Source organism: Candoia aspera, chromosome 2 (genome assembly GCF_035149785.1).
Source record: "Candoia aspera isolate rCanAsp1 chromosome 2, rCanAsp1.hap2, whole genome shotgun sequence".
Classification (NCBI taxonomy): domain Eukaryota; kingdom Metazoa; phylum Chordata; class Lepidosauria; order Squamata; family Boidae; genus Candoia; species Candoia aspera.
The window spans coordinates 101,280,388-101,297,895 of record NC_086154.1 but is presented as its reverse complement, the minus strand read 5'-3'; the positions used below and the strand labels follow the sequence as shown (position 1 = coordinate 101,297,895).

Here is a 17,508-nt window from a genome sequence, read left to right as displayed (position 1 = left end):
ATACCACCCATAGGGGTGAGAAGGGAATTTTTATTTGAAATATATATTGCAATAGAAGCAAAGTAATGTTTTTGGAAGTAAACAGTATACCTACATGATATTTTGTAGGGAGTTTCAGCTGAGAGGTAAGATCAAGAGTGACATTCAGTGATATCCTGAATTCAATTGTATTATTTGTAATTCAGTCATTTTGGAAGAGAGAGCATCCTGCCAGTAAAGGCAGGGAGAAAAAGCAGGAACTGTGTAGCGTGATTAATAATATCTGCATATATAATACAGTATCTGCATGGGGAATTTTCCAACTTCCAATCTTAAATCCCACGTAATAATCAAATCTTTTAAATTGTGGTCAAATGAAGCTGCCGTATTCATTGGACTTTATCTTTATAATATTATCAATTTTATCAACAGGGTTTTTTTTCCTGCCTAATTCTTAACCATGCCCCTGGCCCATTGAGTCTCGCACTGTTAGCTCTGACTACTGTAGCAGATCTATCTACTACTATAAAGAACTACATGCTCAGGATAATACATGGGAGTGCTAAATTACAGGCAATGTGGGGGAAAGAATATAATGGGGGATTTGATATGCACTGGGAACCCAACATACATACATACATATTGCAGTGAAAATAATACAGTGTGCAGGTGCTCAGATACCCCACACATATTATGATCCAACCTGGAACTCTTTAGAAATTAACAAGGCTGGCACAGTGAGAACATGATCATTCTTTAATCACAGCGCTAGCTGCCCAATGAGTTGTATTACTCTTTCTTGTGTTAATTTATGGGTCTTTATTTCTATCACTCTTCTCTCACCAAAATGCCTTCCTGAACTGCTGGCATTTCATTTCTTCATTTGACCACCCAGTAGCACATGGCAGCTTGCCTCTTTTTACTGTCAAGCTGTGCCCTGGTAGGCCTTGGCATGATCCCAACCTCACCACTTTATGTGATACCCCTACTCAATCTGTCATCTCTTTTCCTGTTGTGCGACTTTTCCTGTTGTGTGCAGGAAGAGAGACATTACCAGAAGTTTTTAATTTGGTTTGGTTTGGGGTTTTCCATGTGGCAGAGGGTTGGGGAAGACTGCTAAAACTTTATTTAGAAAATGCTAGCAGAATCTAAGACATTTTCAAATAAAATTTCAGTGGCTTAAAATAATCTTTTCAGTACCATTTTAAATTCATAAATAAAACAACAATATCAGTAATTATTTTGTGGGGGCTGGGGGATTTTGCTCACTGAGCAATTATCTTCTACTCATCACGGATCTGGGTTGAACTTTTTTTTTAAGGACCCATAGCCCAATTTGTTTGCCATTAATTTATGAAGTTTTTAAAGCATGAACAAAGCCTGACATCTGTTTTCATGTTTTTATAAACTACTAAAAATGTTGGATGTTGGATATAATTTTAAAAGGAAGACAAAATGCATAATGCAAATATATAAATAAAAAATAAAATTATATGAGTTCAGGGTTAATAGTATACTTCTTAAAATGAAATTTACCTACTAGTAACACACAATAATTTTTTGTTTGGGAGTAAGTTCTACTGAGCTCAACTTCTGAGTAGATATGCCCATCTTCCTCCATGTTATCAGCAATAAATCCATTGCTCATTCAGAAATACTGGCATGAGTAATAAGTATCATGGAGTGACAATGGGAAGCACAAGACTGCAAGAAAGCAGTTTAGCACAGCATGTATGTTAAAATGAATGGGTAGAACTGCACTGTTATGTACAAACACCCCACATAACTTCATAACATAATGGTAGGCATAAGAGTTCTCATCAGCCAACAAACAGGCACAAGAATGATTAAGTTTGCTGCATGCTTGCTTAGAAGGCAATCGCATGGCTTTTGATTTCACAAAGCAGTAAGTAGGGTATCTGTGTAAATGTATTAAATGCACATGCAAATGAAGTAGGACACAATGGTTGAAAGAATCAAGTCTTACGGAGGAACATTTTCTGCTGCGTAGGATGGATGATGAGTAGCTGGTGAAGCTCATGGAAAACACAATAAGTGGGTTAATTTTATAATATGAATGTCATTCAAACCATACTTCTGGAAAGTCCAGCTTTGTGGCAATTAACTCTGCAATGAGAATTAATATTTAAAAACAGAGAAATTCTGGAGATGGTTAATGGTTTTTCACAAATCTGTTTTAGTATAATTCTTTCGAAAACATCAGCACCAACAGATAAAACAAAAACAATATGGCACCTGACGGACAACACTACTTCTATGCACATTACTACATAAATTAATGTGAACTAAATAATAAAAAGTTAAATAATTGCAGGACTGCTACCAGGATGGGGCTTTTTTAAAACTTCTATTAACGTTAACTGATGTGTGTTTGTCATAACCCACAAGGCTGAAAGGAAAGAAATGCTCACCACTCTCATCTTCATATTCTGCATCAAATAATACTAGTTAGTATTTACCAGAGTTCTGACGTATTTCATTAAAAAAATCTTCACAATCTGACTGAATGTAAAAAAGCTAACCTTCAGTGTTAGGGTTATGATGGGAATGGCAGGCTTTGAGTTAAACAGTGGCAAGGGCTAGATTAACAAACTGTATTTTATCTAGTTATGCTAGCTGGGATATTATGAGCCTTGAAGTTCAAAATCTCTGGGCATAGACATCTGTTCCTAACCATGATGATTTCAAAATAACAAAACAGCTGATGTGACATCACTGTGCAAGCTCCACTCTTTTTCACAAGCAAGTACATAAGTGATGGAGTTTGAGTTGTGACATCACAATGCACTTTTTGTCACCCCGCTTGTCCCTTCCGTAAATCCTTCTGTTTCTTGGGAGCACTGGATTCGGGAAAGCTGTGCAGGTCAAACATCTGTGCTCTGCCTGTCATCTAATGCTCAGACACCAGCCTCTGAGTAATTAAAAAAAAAGTGATCTACATTTGATAATGGCTGCCCCTCTGCATAGAAATAAATTAGATCCACAGAGTGAGTCACACGGAGGTTATGCTTAGGTAGCTCTTGGCTTCACAGAACCTTGGGACAACTTTTAGTGCTCACGCATGTTGCACTAATTGCCCTGTTGACCTAAACTGTGCTTGGTAGATTCTTGCTGCTCATATGCAGGAGTTTGAGCATTTTTCATAAACATTTCCAAGGAACAAGGTAAAATAAGTGAAGTTTAATGCAACAGAAAAAAAAGTTATGGTGTTGAGGACTTTTGGGGGAGTAAGGGAGTTAGAAATGAATAATTTTGTTAAGCAAATTAATTTCAATAAGTTCTTTGTAGTGAAACAAATACTATGCAAGTCATTCAATAAGTTCGCTGAGTTTAATGTAATTTCCTAGTGGTTATTCCTTAGGCTTCAAGAAAAGGAAAAGGAAATCTTGGCTTAATGTCTTGGGCTTTGGCTTTTTATACTCTTTGAACTGAACTGATTTTAAGATGGTTTTTACCCAGGGATTCATGGTTTTCTAACAGCCATGCACGTTTTTGCTCCAGAAGCTTACTTAGGGTCCCAGAAGCTGCATTAAGAAGCTGCAGGAAATAAGGCAATTTAGGTAGTACCCTAGAAGCACAAGCAGAAAATGAGACCAGGTGCCTACTGGGCAATTTCATTACAACTGGGGGGAGGGAGGGTAACATGGCAGTATGCTTCTGTGATACCAAAGAGTCAGTTTCTGCATATGGAAAACTAAAATATCAAGGGGGCTAAGTCTCCATTAAACACATTGTGTAGGGAATATTTCAACCATTTATGTGAAGGTCATAAAAAAATCTTTTATATTGTTTTACAGCAAGGCCCTAACACAAAGAGAAAGACAACAGAGCTGAAAGTAGCATAGCAAACAGTAAGGGAGGGCTATGACTAAGAACATTTAATTTTTTAGCTGTGGTGGGTTATAAAACTTTCTAGAAGCCAAAGACTCTGGTCTCAAATGTGTTGTGGGTAAGAGAAGGCTGCATGCAGACAAACCAGGATTTTTAACCAGAATTGTTGAACGAACGCTGTGGCTTGGCTTACACATCATGCCAAACCATAATGAGTGGGTTTGCACATCACACTATGCCAGAAAAGAGCAACATACATTGTAGCTTATTATTCTGGGTGAACCAGCCCTTCTGTTTTGTGAGCTTCAGCGTGAAGCTTGCTAAAATGATTCTACGCTATTTTTTTCACCTATATGATTTAAAACTTTTCACTGGGGGTATAAAAAATAGTGGATACGGAAACTAGATGTTCCTGGGCTGCAGAAGCAAAACATCATTATATAATCTTCAGTTCTGGGAAACAAAAGCACCGAAGTTTCATTGCCCATATTTTCAAGCCTTTCTTCACATTAAAAGAGTGGCGATGTTCTCAGAATACTTACTTCTACACCAGATAATAGCTTCAGCCTATACAGGGATGCTGAAAAGTTTGTGACTCCTTACGAATGTTCAATATTTCTGAATAAATATGACCTCAAGCATAAACTCCACACAAGTCCTAAAACTAGATAAAGAGAACCCAATCAAACAAATAAGTCAAAAAATTATACTTGTTCATTTATTTATTGAGGAAAATGATCCAAAGCTTAAAGCATAGCTTTAAGTCATACTTATGCAGAAATACTGAAAATTCAAAAGGGTTCACAAACTTTTCAGCACCACTGTAAGTGGAATGCTCATACATCATAGCTCTTTAGAACTCCAGCCCACTGGTTAGGAAAATAAGGAGCTGAACGGCTGGTTTCCTTCCTTGAAATGTCATCGCTGATTTCTTATTAACTGAAAGTTCTTTTTCCCTCTTGGGTAGTCAAAGAGTAGAATATTAAATCCAAGAAGTCTTGGCTTGCTGAAAAGTATTATCACCATGCCCTATATAAGGACAGTGGGGGTGTGGCCCTTACACACTAAAAGTGTGACTTGTGGAGCTATCCACTTTCCTTTGCAATTAGCTGATCAACATGACCCACCGGCCAATAATGAACACATCTCTGTTCAAGCTCTTTGGGGCAAAAAAGGCTTTTTGAACCCAAGTTGATGTCCAGTTTAATAAATACAAGCCAAATCTAAGCTACATTCTCTAGCTGAAAAAAGTATTCAAACGTAACTGCAATAATATTAATAAATCCCTGCCAGATGGGAAGATTGCAGAACTACATTCAAATAACTATGAAGCTTTGTAGTTGCTTATGGCAGGTGTACACAAGAATTCTCTTAGAATATCAAGTTATTCACTTATTCGTTGCTGACATTCTACTATACAATGAACTCTACATTTTCAACCTGGCAAGGCCACATTATCTAATGTGGGGGGAGGGAGAGATTCTCACAGATTGTTGCATTAAAAAAAAAAACTTACCTCCACTCTCTCTTTTTTTGCATCTTTCTTGCTCCCTCATTTTCATTAGGAAAGTGACCAGCTTTCTTTTGTTGGTAGCAACTTTTGTTACTTGGTCTGGGACTCAGTCTTAAATTGTCAGCCTTATTACCAAACGTATCTGCTCAGTGCCTCCAGGCTCTGCCAACAGTTTACCAAGGAGCATTTTATTCCCCTCAGGAAGGCTGAGCAGCATGAAGAATATCAAGCCTGTTGTGTCAAAGTGGTTTTGCTCCATCTGCAAACCTGAATTCCTTTGGTCTCTCTGAACTGCCTGCTCTTGTGGATTCCAAAGCTGCCAAGCCATGATGTCAAGCAGTCTTTTCTTCCCCTTCCCCCCTCAGTGCCCACATTCAGCCATGTGGCTGCTTCCCTCTCCCCACCCCCACCCCTGTGCAGCTGAAAATCCCAGTTGATTCAAAAGGTTCAGGCAGTTCTGAGTGGCCCACATTAGCTGGGCATGTTTCCTTTCTACCAGATGAATGAAAGTGGCTCACAATGCATCTGCCTCCCACAGACACACTCTACACTGAAATGCAAGGCCCTGCTCAAACAGTAAGAGCCTGGGCAGCATAAATAGGATCACAATACAAGGCTGCAATTATGCCAGTGATTTACACATTTAGCTTCTATTGCCTGAGACTCTCAGCTTCACTTTTAGGCTTCATAACCCCAGCTATCATATTTTAGGTTAGAAAGCAGCATCTGCTAGAACCTCTGAGGCAGAGAGGGTCTCAAAGGAGGTTTGCATGGATGCTGCACCTGCTGTTTCCTGGTTCACGGTCGCCACTTGCAAATCACTTTATCTCACCTACCCCCCCCCCACCTTTCTGCCAGGACTCTACTCCTTCTCCCCTTTCACCATTGTATTAATTTGCAGTTAGGATAGAAAACAATCTGCTTTTAAGTAGAGGTAGCAATGCGTTCAGGCTTGAAAAGTTTTCCCCAAGACAGAGCACAATGGAGGGCTGATGAAAGCAGATACATAGACTGAAAATAAGGCTGTGCAAAGTTTGCCACTTTGACACCCTGACTGGCAGGATTTCTGATTTCATACAGCTGTAGATTTTAAGGTTTGGCAGGAACCTTGGAGACCTTCTCGTCCCAAGCAGTGAGGGGTCTCTCCCTTGGGGAGGTGCAGACAGAGTCCGAGGGAGGAGTGAAGAACCTTTTAGTTGTACGTTGTTACAATAAACCCACCTTTCCCAAAGTTTCATTGTATTGTTTTCATTGCTCGCTTGTGTTCATTCTGGTGTTTGGATTTTTAGGGGAGCAGTGTACATTAAGATTATACTAAAGGGAGGTGTGATGGCAAGAAGTTTAGAAACCTCTGATCTAGTCCAACCTTCTGCCCAGTGCAGGTTTTAAAGCCAGTTCAGGCATAGGCAGGTATTCATTATTTGACACAACGTCAGTTAACACCTTTATTCTTTTGTGATGGTGTAGTTGTTACAGCTGCAGTGAAATGCAGTGGTAATTTTCTTACCAATAACACATGCCACTTCTGATAATCTATCCTTCTAAGACGCTCATATTGGATGTTCATCCTGCGATTACATAACTGGTTATTAGGCATAATGACAATAAGTCAACTGGTGGACAGTGAAATACAACTTTGTTTTGGTATTGATGCAATAATTTTGAAAGTCTTTTTCTCTTTCCCCAGATAGGAAGTGAATCTGTAGTAGTGAATTCCTGCACAATGCAGAAGTTCTTCAAGGTACATTCCAGCCCTTATGTTCTATAGTTCTTTGACTTAAACATGTAATATTTTGCTAGCTCTGATCTTTATTATATTTTACTCTGTGTTTTTATTTGCAGCCATTTTTTGGAGTGGTTTTAGAAATGGTTGTATTGGTGCTTAAGCTACATAGGTTATGCTGATGCTGTATGTTTCCTGTGGACTTTTTCACTGGGAAAGCAGGATTAAAATCCCTAAATACATAGTACAATTTTTTAAATACTCCATTCTTAAGGATGTGTAGGTGTCACTTGATTGCAGTCATCCTTTTAGGCCAGTTTCTTTCCTCTGAATTCTTTGGTTTTATTTTTTAATCTGGTATGTTTGTGCAATATTACATTCTTACATCAAATTACTCCCTGATTTTAAATGCTTTCTTGGTAAGATTTTCCCCATAATCTACTGTACATTGAATGGTTTAAATTATTGTTTTGTCCAGAGAATGAAGCTTTATATCAATGATTTAATATTTCTCTATGTGTGTGCAGATTTCTGTCTATGTTTGCAGAAGAAACACCCTTTGTCCTCTCAGTTACTAAGCCTAGTGAATGGAGCCTACTGTTTGCTGGTATGCACACCTGTGAAAAGGGGAGGGAAGGCAAACTTCTGTTTTTGATGTAAGAGGCCCATTTGCTGATCTGAATAACCTCAACAATCCATTCACACCTTTGTCTTTCTTCTTTTAGGTCTGAGGTCCCTTTTCCATGTCTTTGTTTTTATTTGACAAGTCACACATGTTCTGAATAGCTGCTCCAAGCCATTCAACATTTATATATGTGTGTCTGTGCTTGTGTGTTTGAAGGGGGGAAGAAGAGGAAGGAAGGCTGATAAGCTGGGACAAGTTGAACAAAACAGACTTCTGATCTTTTTTTTTCTTAAAATCCTGAAAGCTTTACAGTTTCTTGGACACAGGTCATGGTCCAGACAAGTGGCACTTTCAGGATTAAACTGCCCAGATCTCTTTTTCTCTAACACCAGCTTCACAGCTAGTTCTCTCAGGTTGCTAAATTTTGTTATCTTCCAAAAACAGACTGAAAAAAGAAGAAAACTGAAGGGGTGGTCTAGAGAGGGTTGCACAAGTTTGTCCTTCATGTATTTCCCATGGAAGAGAAAAATCAGTCTCCTGGTCTTTCCAATTATTCTACAGCTCAATAAATGAAATGAGACAAAAAAGAACTTTCTCACCCCACGAAAAAGACTTGGGGTAAGTGAGAGGGGGCCCAAAGTTGCAACTTTTGTTCTACTTCCATGATCCCAACTGAAATCTCTTAGGATTTCTTCCCCATCTCTTGTGGATATTCAGCATAAACATAAGGCAGGTAGAATGGAAGAGAATATTGTTGTGAACACAGAAGCAGGGGAAGGTTGCTGTGCTACGCCCAGATAGTCAGCCATTAAGAACTGAAGGCAAGAAGAAAAATATCTGTAGATATCACAGAGGATAGAAGGTAGAAATAACCCTGTCGTTTCTCTCTGTTGGACATTGGTCATATGACACACATACCTTTGCATGCTTTCCTGTGCGTGATGGGTTTGGTCATGTCCCGATAGTAGCCTTCTTTACAATAGTGGCAGTGACGACCAGCGGTGTTGTGTCGGCAGTTAAGGCAGACACCTCCACTCTTGCGACCAGATAATTTGTAGAGTTCCATGTTAAAACGACACCTTCTGGCATGCAGGTTGCAGTTACAAGCTGGAAAGGAGGAGGAAAAGCAGAAGTGTAGTGATTGGTGGCTCTTGGATATTGATAGGCTTGGCATGAAACGGTACCTGGTCTAAGTATATTATCAGCAAACATGTATATATGAAAATAGGCACAAGGTATGCCTTGAACCCAAACATCATTGCAGAGTAAAACTGCAGAAAGCAACAAGTCACAGAAAAAAAATAGGTTTCCCAGAAACAGCTGACAACTAACTGAGCAAGTAGTATAAAATCCAAATCAGATTTGGAAGATGGACTTCTCTTGATGTATGTCAGTTAAGATACTGTTCAAGCTCCCAATTTATGAACACTCAAATACACAGTGACCTAGTCCTTCCTTCCTGAAAGAAAACACTTGTATCAATCAAGTCAACTTGATTGTGACTTTATACAAATCCACTGAAATATAATTAATTCGGTTAAATGAGATATTGCAACTTTTGCATCATTCTTGCTCTCGCATGTATACTTGAACCTAGAAAAGAAATTTTAAAACATAGAGCACAACTGGAATTAGACGAATTGTAGACTAAGATAAAGAATTGCAGAGATGCATGTTTTGTAACTCTTCACAAAGCCTCAGATTTGGAAAACTAGATTGAGGTTGAACTAATCCTTGTTCTGCAGATAAATAACAATATGTTTCAGTTGTGCACACACAATGGACTCAACAGAACAGCCTTCCACAACCCAGGGCCAAGCAAACTAAGAATAATAGGTGGGCCTATTATACATTGATTGAAAAGAATCCAGATGATCACTAGATGGCAGTGAAGAGTTGGAGTATTCTGCATTTTTTTTAATCTAGTGGTTGCCCATATTTTTGCAGCTCAAATATGGTATCCTTAGTGACAGGAATTGTAGCCCAGTACCTTTGAAGGTCATCGGCCAGAAAACTCTGAGCTCTTTGGAAGTGCTTATGGGAAGCTCTCTCCTGAGAATGCGTCAGATTTTCAAAGTGCAGCTACACTTCTATACTCACTATATTTGCTGCAAAAGCTTGATTGTAAGAAAGGTTTTATCCTACCCTCTGTATATGTAAGGCAATAAATTATGTAAGTAAAGCAAGTGAATTTTCAAAACATACCCAGAACTTTATTACCCACATAATTGATACAATGACAATTTTTCCTCCCTGCCTTCCACCCTTAAGTAAGGACATTAAAGTACAGTTAATACATATTTAAAGTGTAACCTTACTTGATTTCTGGCAAAACCTGAACAAATTTGAACATTCCAGAATAGGTTCTAGGAATGCCTTGAACCAAAAGATAGCAGGTCAAGGTCTTGGTGTTCTCTGAGTTTATTTGTTTTCTTGTAGATGTTTCATTACCAGGCTAAGTAACACCATCAGTGTGAGGCAGAGTGGGGTTTGCTGGCTGGCTAGATAGAGTAGCTTGCCCTGTCAGTCTTGGTAGGGGTGTGGCTTCCTCCTTGATATTGTTTCTTCCCTGTTTATCTGGTGCTGTTTCCTGGTTATCTGGCTGTTGGCTGCTGGAGGAGATGTGTTTTAGGCTGTTTATTTCCTTCCTAGGCTTTTGATTGTATATTTTAAATGGTATGTAAATTGGGTGTTGACTCTATGTGTTTATTGATGGTTGATATGTCTGAATACCAAGCTTCAAAGAATTCCCTAGCATTTTTGGATTTAGCTTGATCTAAAATGTTAACAATTTCCCAGTTGAAACTGTGGTTGAGTCTATCCGTGTGTTCCAAGATTGGGTGGGGCAAGATGAAAATACCATGCTAAATAAATTTACCTAGCTTGAAAGGAGTGAAATGAGGAAAAATGCAAAGTGTACCTGATATTTTCCCCACTAAGTATAAGCTACTATATATAAACAGCCAGCAAATCCAACTTTCCCTCACACTGATGATGTTACCTAGCCTGGCAATGAAATGTCTGTAAGAAAATAGTGAAGCTCAGAGTGCATCAAGAACTCAACAGTTCAACCCTGAGCCAGATATATTCTCTGGATAGCATGTCATCCAGCACTGAGGAATGTCTGTCATATGCTGAAATTCCATTTTTTAAAAATTATTTATCTATATTTCAAATTTAGTCCCCACCCACCTCACTCAAAGAGTGACTCTGGGTGGTTTACAATAAAGTGAGAATAAATACTAGTTAAAACACAAGTTAAAATATAATAAAACAATATTCTTAAATAAAAAATATAATCCAAGACATAGGTGTTAAAAAGTTCTTGATTTACAGAAACATCTTCAGGGTGCTAACCACCCCCAGGGTTGGTTACCCTCCTCACGCCCCACACAAGATAGCAGAGCCAGGTCTTTAACCCCTTCCGGAAGGCCAGGAGAGTGGGGGCCTGCCTCACCTCTGGGGGAAGAGTGTTCCACAGGAAGGGAGCAATGGCAGAAATACTGTATGTTTCCAAGATAGCCCCAAGAAGTCATAGGAAACCTGTGTCCCTCCAGTTAGTGAACCACAGCTCCCATCTAGCCTGGTCCACATTGATGGATGCTAGAACTTGTAATATAACAACCGGAGAATAATTTCCTCAGGGTTCCCCACTAAACCTATTTAGCATAAATTAATAATAACTTATAAAACAAGCCCACATTTCCTGATCACTCATATTCCATGACAGCATATGTCAGCTTATGGCCCATCCTTCTGCCCTGGAAGATACTTTAATAAGGGTTTAGTCAAAATGTTAGTCTTTTCTTGCTTTCTCCAAAAACTATCAAGAAATAGGAGGAGGAAGGCATATTAGGTATGTTCGCCGCCTTGAGTTCTTTATAAAAATAATAAAGGCGGGATAGAAAATAAATAAAATAAAATAAAAATAATACAAAAAAACCTACCCTAAAGTGGTGTCCTTTGCAAATATCTTGGAGGTTGCAGAAATCCACACCATGAATCCCTGGCTCATCATTATGGTGCTGTGATTCATGGTTTATTATCCTGCTTTGGGACATTGTAAATCCATTCTAGTTTCCTAGGTTTAGCTCATGCTGCCAGTGGGAAATAAAGGCCTGATATTTGCTTATTAGATCTGGTAACTGATATTTTGCATAATTTTTTGTCCTGAAATTATAATACAGTTTTTTAATGAACTCCTGGCAATGCAATTCCATTCTCTGACTCAACTGTACCCCAAGCTTCTATTTCTAAAATTCTGTTCAGAGTGTTTATTTCCAAATTCTATATAGAACATTAATCCAGTCGCTATTAACTGCAGTGTAACGCATAAAACCATAATTTCGTTCCAAGTTTATATTTTAAGCAAATGCGTCATAACAAATTTGCTTACAAAATGTATCACGGAGGTTTGAAGAAACAGAAGGATATCCAGCACAATACCCTGCCTTCAGGGTAACACAGTAAAGTCCAGTATAACAAGGTCATTGGATAGTTCAAGGATTAGGCACCCACAGGCCAAGTCTGAGTCCATGAGTAGTCTGATAATCAGGGGTCAGGGTTCTAAAATGCAACACTAAAATAATAATAGTTTTTTTAAAAAATCAAGCAGGAACAGATCCAATCTCTGACATTATTCCATCTTGGACTGCTCTGAGTTATTCCTTCATTCATTCCTTCATTCCTTTTCAAGGTGTACAGCCCATTCATATGAAGTTGTTAACTTTTGGCAGTGATCTATTCAGAGAACCACTTTCAAGCAAGGTTGTCCACTTGAGGTTCTCCTTGCAACCTAGCACTTCTTCAAGTGCCAGCTATCTACTGAAACTTCTTCAGGAATCTGCAGTTTCAGAGGCTCAGCAGAGTTTTGTCCTTCACGCTGAAGTGAGGTCCTATCCTGCCTTGCACCTACTGTAAAAGGGCAGTGTGTCTGGGCTATCAGGCACTGAAACTTGGCTTCAACTATTCCTCCAGGAGGCTCATGTCATGCCGATAATTACATTCTAAGGATTGTAAGACATATGTAGCATGGGAAGTAGCTATCCATTTCTCATTCAGTCAGTTCTACGCAGTTCTGTGCAACATCCTTTGGGCTCTAGTTCATCCCTTCTCAGATGAAGGCCATAGCACAAACCCTGGTCTGGTCCATTCCCTACTTCCCTGCTTGTCTGGCTGTAAATTCCTTTCCCATGGGATTTGCTGCAGAGATTAAATGGTCTATTATTAGAATGGCATCTAGTTCAAGCACGCCTCTCACTCACTGGTTGCTTGTTGCTCTCCTTGTATTAATGTTCACATTCCTTCCAGTTTCTCCCTTTCTCGTTTGGATCTAAAACTATTGACTCCAAGCACAGTATGTCACAAACAGCACCCCTGTTTATTACAACAGGGTTTCCAACTATCGACACACAGCCAATTATCCAACCTTCAGAAAACTCAAGTTATCTGCATGTCCCTGGTTTCCTCCTCCCCACGCTCCCCCATTTCTAATCCTGCTCTAGTTTGGAGGGCAGCAACAGTTTTATCACCAAAGTAACCATTGAGAAGCTGTTTTACTGTGCCAAGTCACTGGGGTTTTGTTGTGTCTGGGGTTCTATCATCATTGTCCTATCACACATTACAACACATCTTAATTATTTTCGATCCAGAGCAGACACATATTGCTATTTATTCTCCACTTCCCTCATGCACCTGTTCATAGGAACAAGGCTCTACAAATCACATTTTTCTTTGGAACTACGAATTCTAATTTCATCAAGAGGGGGATGGATCAGAAACCATTGTTTTTACCTTTCTGGAATGCCCAGTTTCTAAATATCCTGTCCTTGAATTGAGCTGGCATTTAGCCAGCACTCACTGGCAATATCCATTATCAGCCTCTTAAGCTTGATGCTGCCCAATAGGGGAATTGGCCTTAATGAGAAATACTTTTAACCTTTCCCCATTCAACTACATCCAAAAATAAATGAGGGATGCTAATACACTTAATAAGAAAAAGGAGTAAAGATTAAAGGCTGATGGATGGTCAGGAGGAGTTTGAAATATCTGCTATTCATATCAAAGAGGAAAATGGAATGTGAAGGTGACCTTGTTCTTTAGCAGTTAAATGTTGTGGTATGATAAATAGTTTTTCTTCTGAACTTGGGCTGGGTATGTATCAATAAATAGCTCACAAAAAGGTGGAAGTGCTGTAATTATGAGCGAGCTCTGCAACCAGCTTCTTCCTCAATCATAATGACTTGGGAAGAGCTAGTGTTCAGTGGTAGAATACTATGCATGAAAAAGGCCCAACTCTTGATCCTTAATATTTGAAGATGTGTCTGGAACTTCTGATTTATCTAAAACACCAGAGAGCTGCTAACATTCACTGTCAATAAAACTGAAACAGATGCAACTGCCTCTGATATTGCAATCCCAATGTCATTGTCGCCTGTCACAGAAGATAGTATTATGTGGTCACTAGGAGTCAAAAATGACTTGATGGCACATAATCAATCAACCATCAACTTTTCTACACTGCTGCAGAATTACTGCTCCTCTGCCAACATTTTTGCTGTCCTCCCTATCCCAACATCATTGGCTTAACTAAATGAACATGGTGTGATTCAGAAGAAGGAAGCTTCCTATAATTTCTTTTTAGCATGTTTGGCTGGCTTCCTGAATATAGGGAAATCCTTTCTTCCACTGCTATCTGGCAGCATCATCTTTGCTCTGCCCCCAATGGGTCCTTGTCTCCATGTCATTCAGACATTTTAATTTATCCTATTTAGCATAAACAAACCCATGTATAGTATGACTATAACCAAGCCACAGATAGCAACTAAGATCTGGTGATTAGCAAGCCTTGGAACCATATGATCTTGGGAGATCCAAAAGTGCTGAGGATCATCCATCACATTTATTTATTTATTTGTTGCTTTTAACTCAGTGTTGACTCCTGGTGACTGCCTGAACTAGTCCCTGCAGTTTTATTGGAAAGATTTCAGAAGTGGTTTGCCCTTGTCTCCTTCCTAGGGCTGAGAGGGACTGACTGGCCCAAGGTCGCCCAGCTGACTTCGTGCCTCAGGTGGGACTAGAACTCTCAGTCTCTTGGTTTCCAGCCTAGCGCCTTAACCACTAGGCCAAACTGGCTCTAAGATTTTATCACTAGGCTAAAGCACAAAGTCTTTTTTAATGTCTTCATACTGTATATTTTCTTGCAATTTACTCATCATTTCATTGTCTCATCTTATCTCTGCTACAAGTGCAAGGACCTTTGTCTGCATTGTCAATATATCTGCAGGTTGAAAGCCTTCAGACTGAACTTCCTATAAACAATGAACTTATTTTGGACTATAAGGAAGTATCAGGAAATGATGTGAGTTAATTCTTCTGAATAATACAATTTCAGATCTATATTCTTGGGGTAGTTTCTTATTTAGGCTACAATGTATACTTTACAAATGAGAATATACAAAGCTTTGTTTAAAATTTTTCAGAACCTGATTTCTCCTTTCAAAAATCACTGTATTTTCCTGAAATAAGCATGATCTTGATTTTAAGAAGACCCAAACCAACTGGAAGAGAAGACAAGGGGAAAAAACCTTGTCCAATGCCCAGTTTTTACACTTTATCAAACTAAGTTTGCCACCTCCAGCTGAAACCAATCTTTCAGACTTCTTTCCCTTCAGCAATAAATGTGTGAATGCGATAAACTTACATATCCTTATGCACATATTTACTGTAGCATGTAAGCCTGAGTAAATAAATAGATCTATGTAGGAGTGTATATATACCTGCCAGAAACCATATTCCCAAAAAAGGCACAATCAATGTATATAAATTATAAATATATAAATATAAATTATAAATATATAAATATAAATTAATGTATATTAATAGAATAACAAGCAATTACAATAAGTTAAAATAATGTAACCTATGTACATTTTTAATGGATCCTATCTGCATATATCAACCATTTTTTTCTCTTTCAAACAGACAAACTATTCTTATATACAGTCAGGCTACCACATCTCAGCTGCAAAAATCTATATCACCTCTGTTGGCAGTAAAGAATTTGAGTTTTCTGTATCCTTTTGATGACATATAATGGTAGTCCGGATTTTTGCAGTCCAGGTAAAGTAGTTCTAACATACAGGAAAAAAAAACGTGCCCACACACACACACACACACTACACACCTTTCTCCTTTCAACAGCAACAGCAAAAAGGAGAACAGGATGGAGATGGGGAAGGAAAAGCTGCATGGAGAAGGAAAGGGAGGGGAAGGAAAGAGAAAGAAGAACAAAACTGAGTTAAGGTGAGGAGAGGGAAGAGGTAACTGGATAGAGATGGGAAAAAAAGAGAGAGAATCTCTGATTAGGTATTAGAAAAGCTAAAATTGACCAGACAAGCAAGCCCTCCCCAAAAAAGGTTTTTTAGAATAATCTTCAAAGGTATCTGTGCTTTTCAGTCGCAATGTCTGCATCACCTGCCCATCCATTTGTTTCAACATCTATTCTTTATCACAAAGTATAAGTGACCCCCCCCCCTCAAAATTTGAAAGAGGTAGTTGTTTGGGGGGGGATCCTCCTACGCAGGACCGCAACTGGGGGGGGGCAAGCGGGGCATGTGCCCCGGGCACCGCGCTGGGGGGGCACCAAAATGGGCACAGAATCCATGTTTGCCCCGGGTGACACAGACCCTAGTTGCGGCCCTGCTCCTACGGGGTAAATGTGGCAATTTGTTTAGGAAAGCGGGTGCAGTGGATTACGCCAGCTAGTCCCTGGAAGAACTGGAACCCACATGGTGAAATTTATAGGGAAGGTACAGGCAAATGTGTCAGAGATGATTTATTTCTTTTTAATGTTGCTTTACTCTGTTGTATAGTTTCATTTTTCCTCACATTTTCAGTCCTGCTTATTTGTTTGTCTATCATGATGACAAATGATTACTACTAGCTCTTGTATGTACTATAGAGGTAGGCCTGATAACTTGGTTCAGCTAACTTATTCCCCAAGTATTCACTTGACTGCAATTACTAAAATAAGAATCCTTTATTCATGATTACTCCAGTGTGGAGTATAGATGAGCATTAAAACTACCTAGAGATTCTGGGTAAAAGTGAAAACTGGACCCAGTTGTATACAATTTTATCACTGGGGAAAGGGGATTGCCTGTTCTCCCCCATCAAAATTCCAGAGAAACATGAGAAGGGGTGGTATCTCCCATTCAAGGACAGATGGTGGCAGCTTAACCTACTTCGAATGGAGCTTTTTTACTTGGGAGCACAGTTACATCCCACAACTCAGACAGAAGTGCTAGGAATGTAAAGATCCAGGGAAAGGCTCTGGCAGGCTTGAGTGATTATGAGCGACAGCTACTCTGCTATTTGAAGTGAAACATTGGTAATGGTTGCTCATTTCTTTCCTCTCCTGCTCCTAATCCTGGGGAGGTTTGCTGAAGAAGCTTGGCTGCTCACATGCTTTGACACAGAGTTCTTGATCAGCAATATTGCAAGAAGCAGTATTGCAAGAAGTCTTAGTTTACTGATTTCTACCATGTTGAACAATGATTCAAATAAAATATTCTCAAATAATAGAAGGGATACTTTGGGAGTTTATGAAAACAGTTAACTATGAGCAGAACAACCATAAAACAACTGTCTTTTAAGAATCCAAATCCCGCTCTGAAGATCATCATGCCTGATAATATGAAGGCCACTCTTCCCTGCAATGTGCAATGATCTCAAAGGGTTTCACTGTCCATCCAGTGAATGGGAGGCCTGTGGCAGCCTCCTTCAGCAGGATGCTAAGTTAGTCCCCAAACTTAC

At 39.2% G+C, this 17,508-nt stretch overlaps 1 protein-coding gene across 1 annotated transcript in view; it reads right to left on the bottom strand.

The window, feature by feature from the left end:
* NTN1 (netrin 1) overlaps window positions 1–17,508 on the bottom strand; it is a 155,683-nt gene that overhangs the window by 63,392 nt on the left and 74,783 nt on the right. Inside the window, exon 2 of the mRNA XM_063292596.1 lies at window positions 8,611–8,799. Coding sequence (XP_063148666.1) covers window positions 8,611–8,799 — 189 coding nt within the window. The remainder of the gene's footprint in view (window positions 1–8,610; window positions 8,800–17,508) is intronic.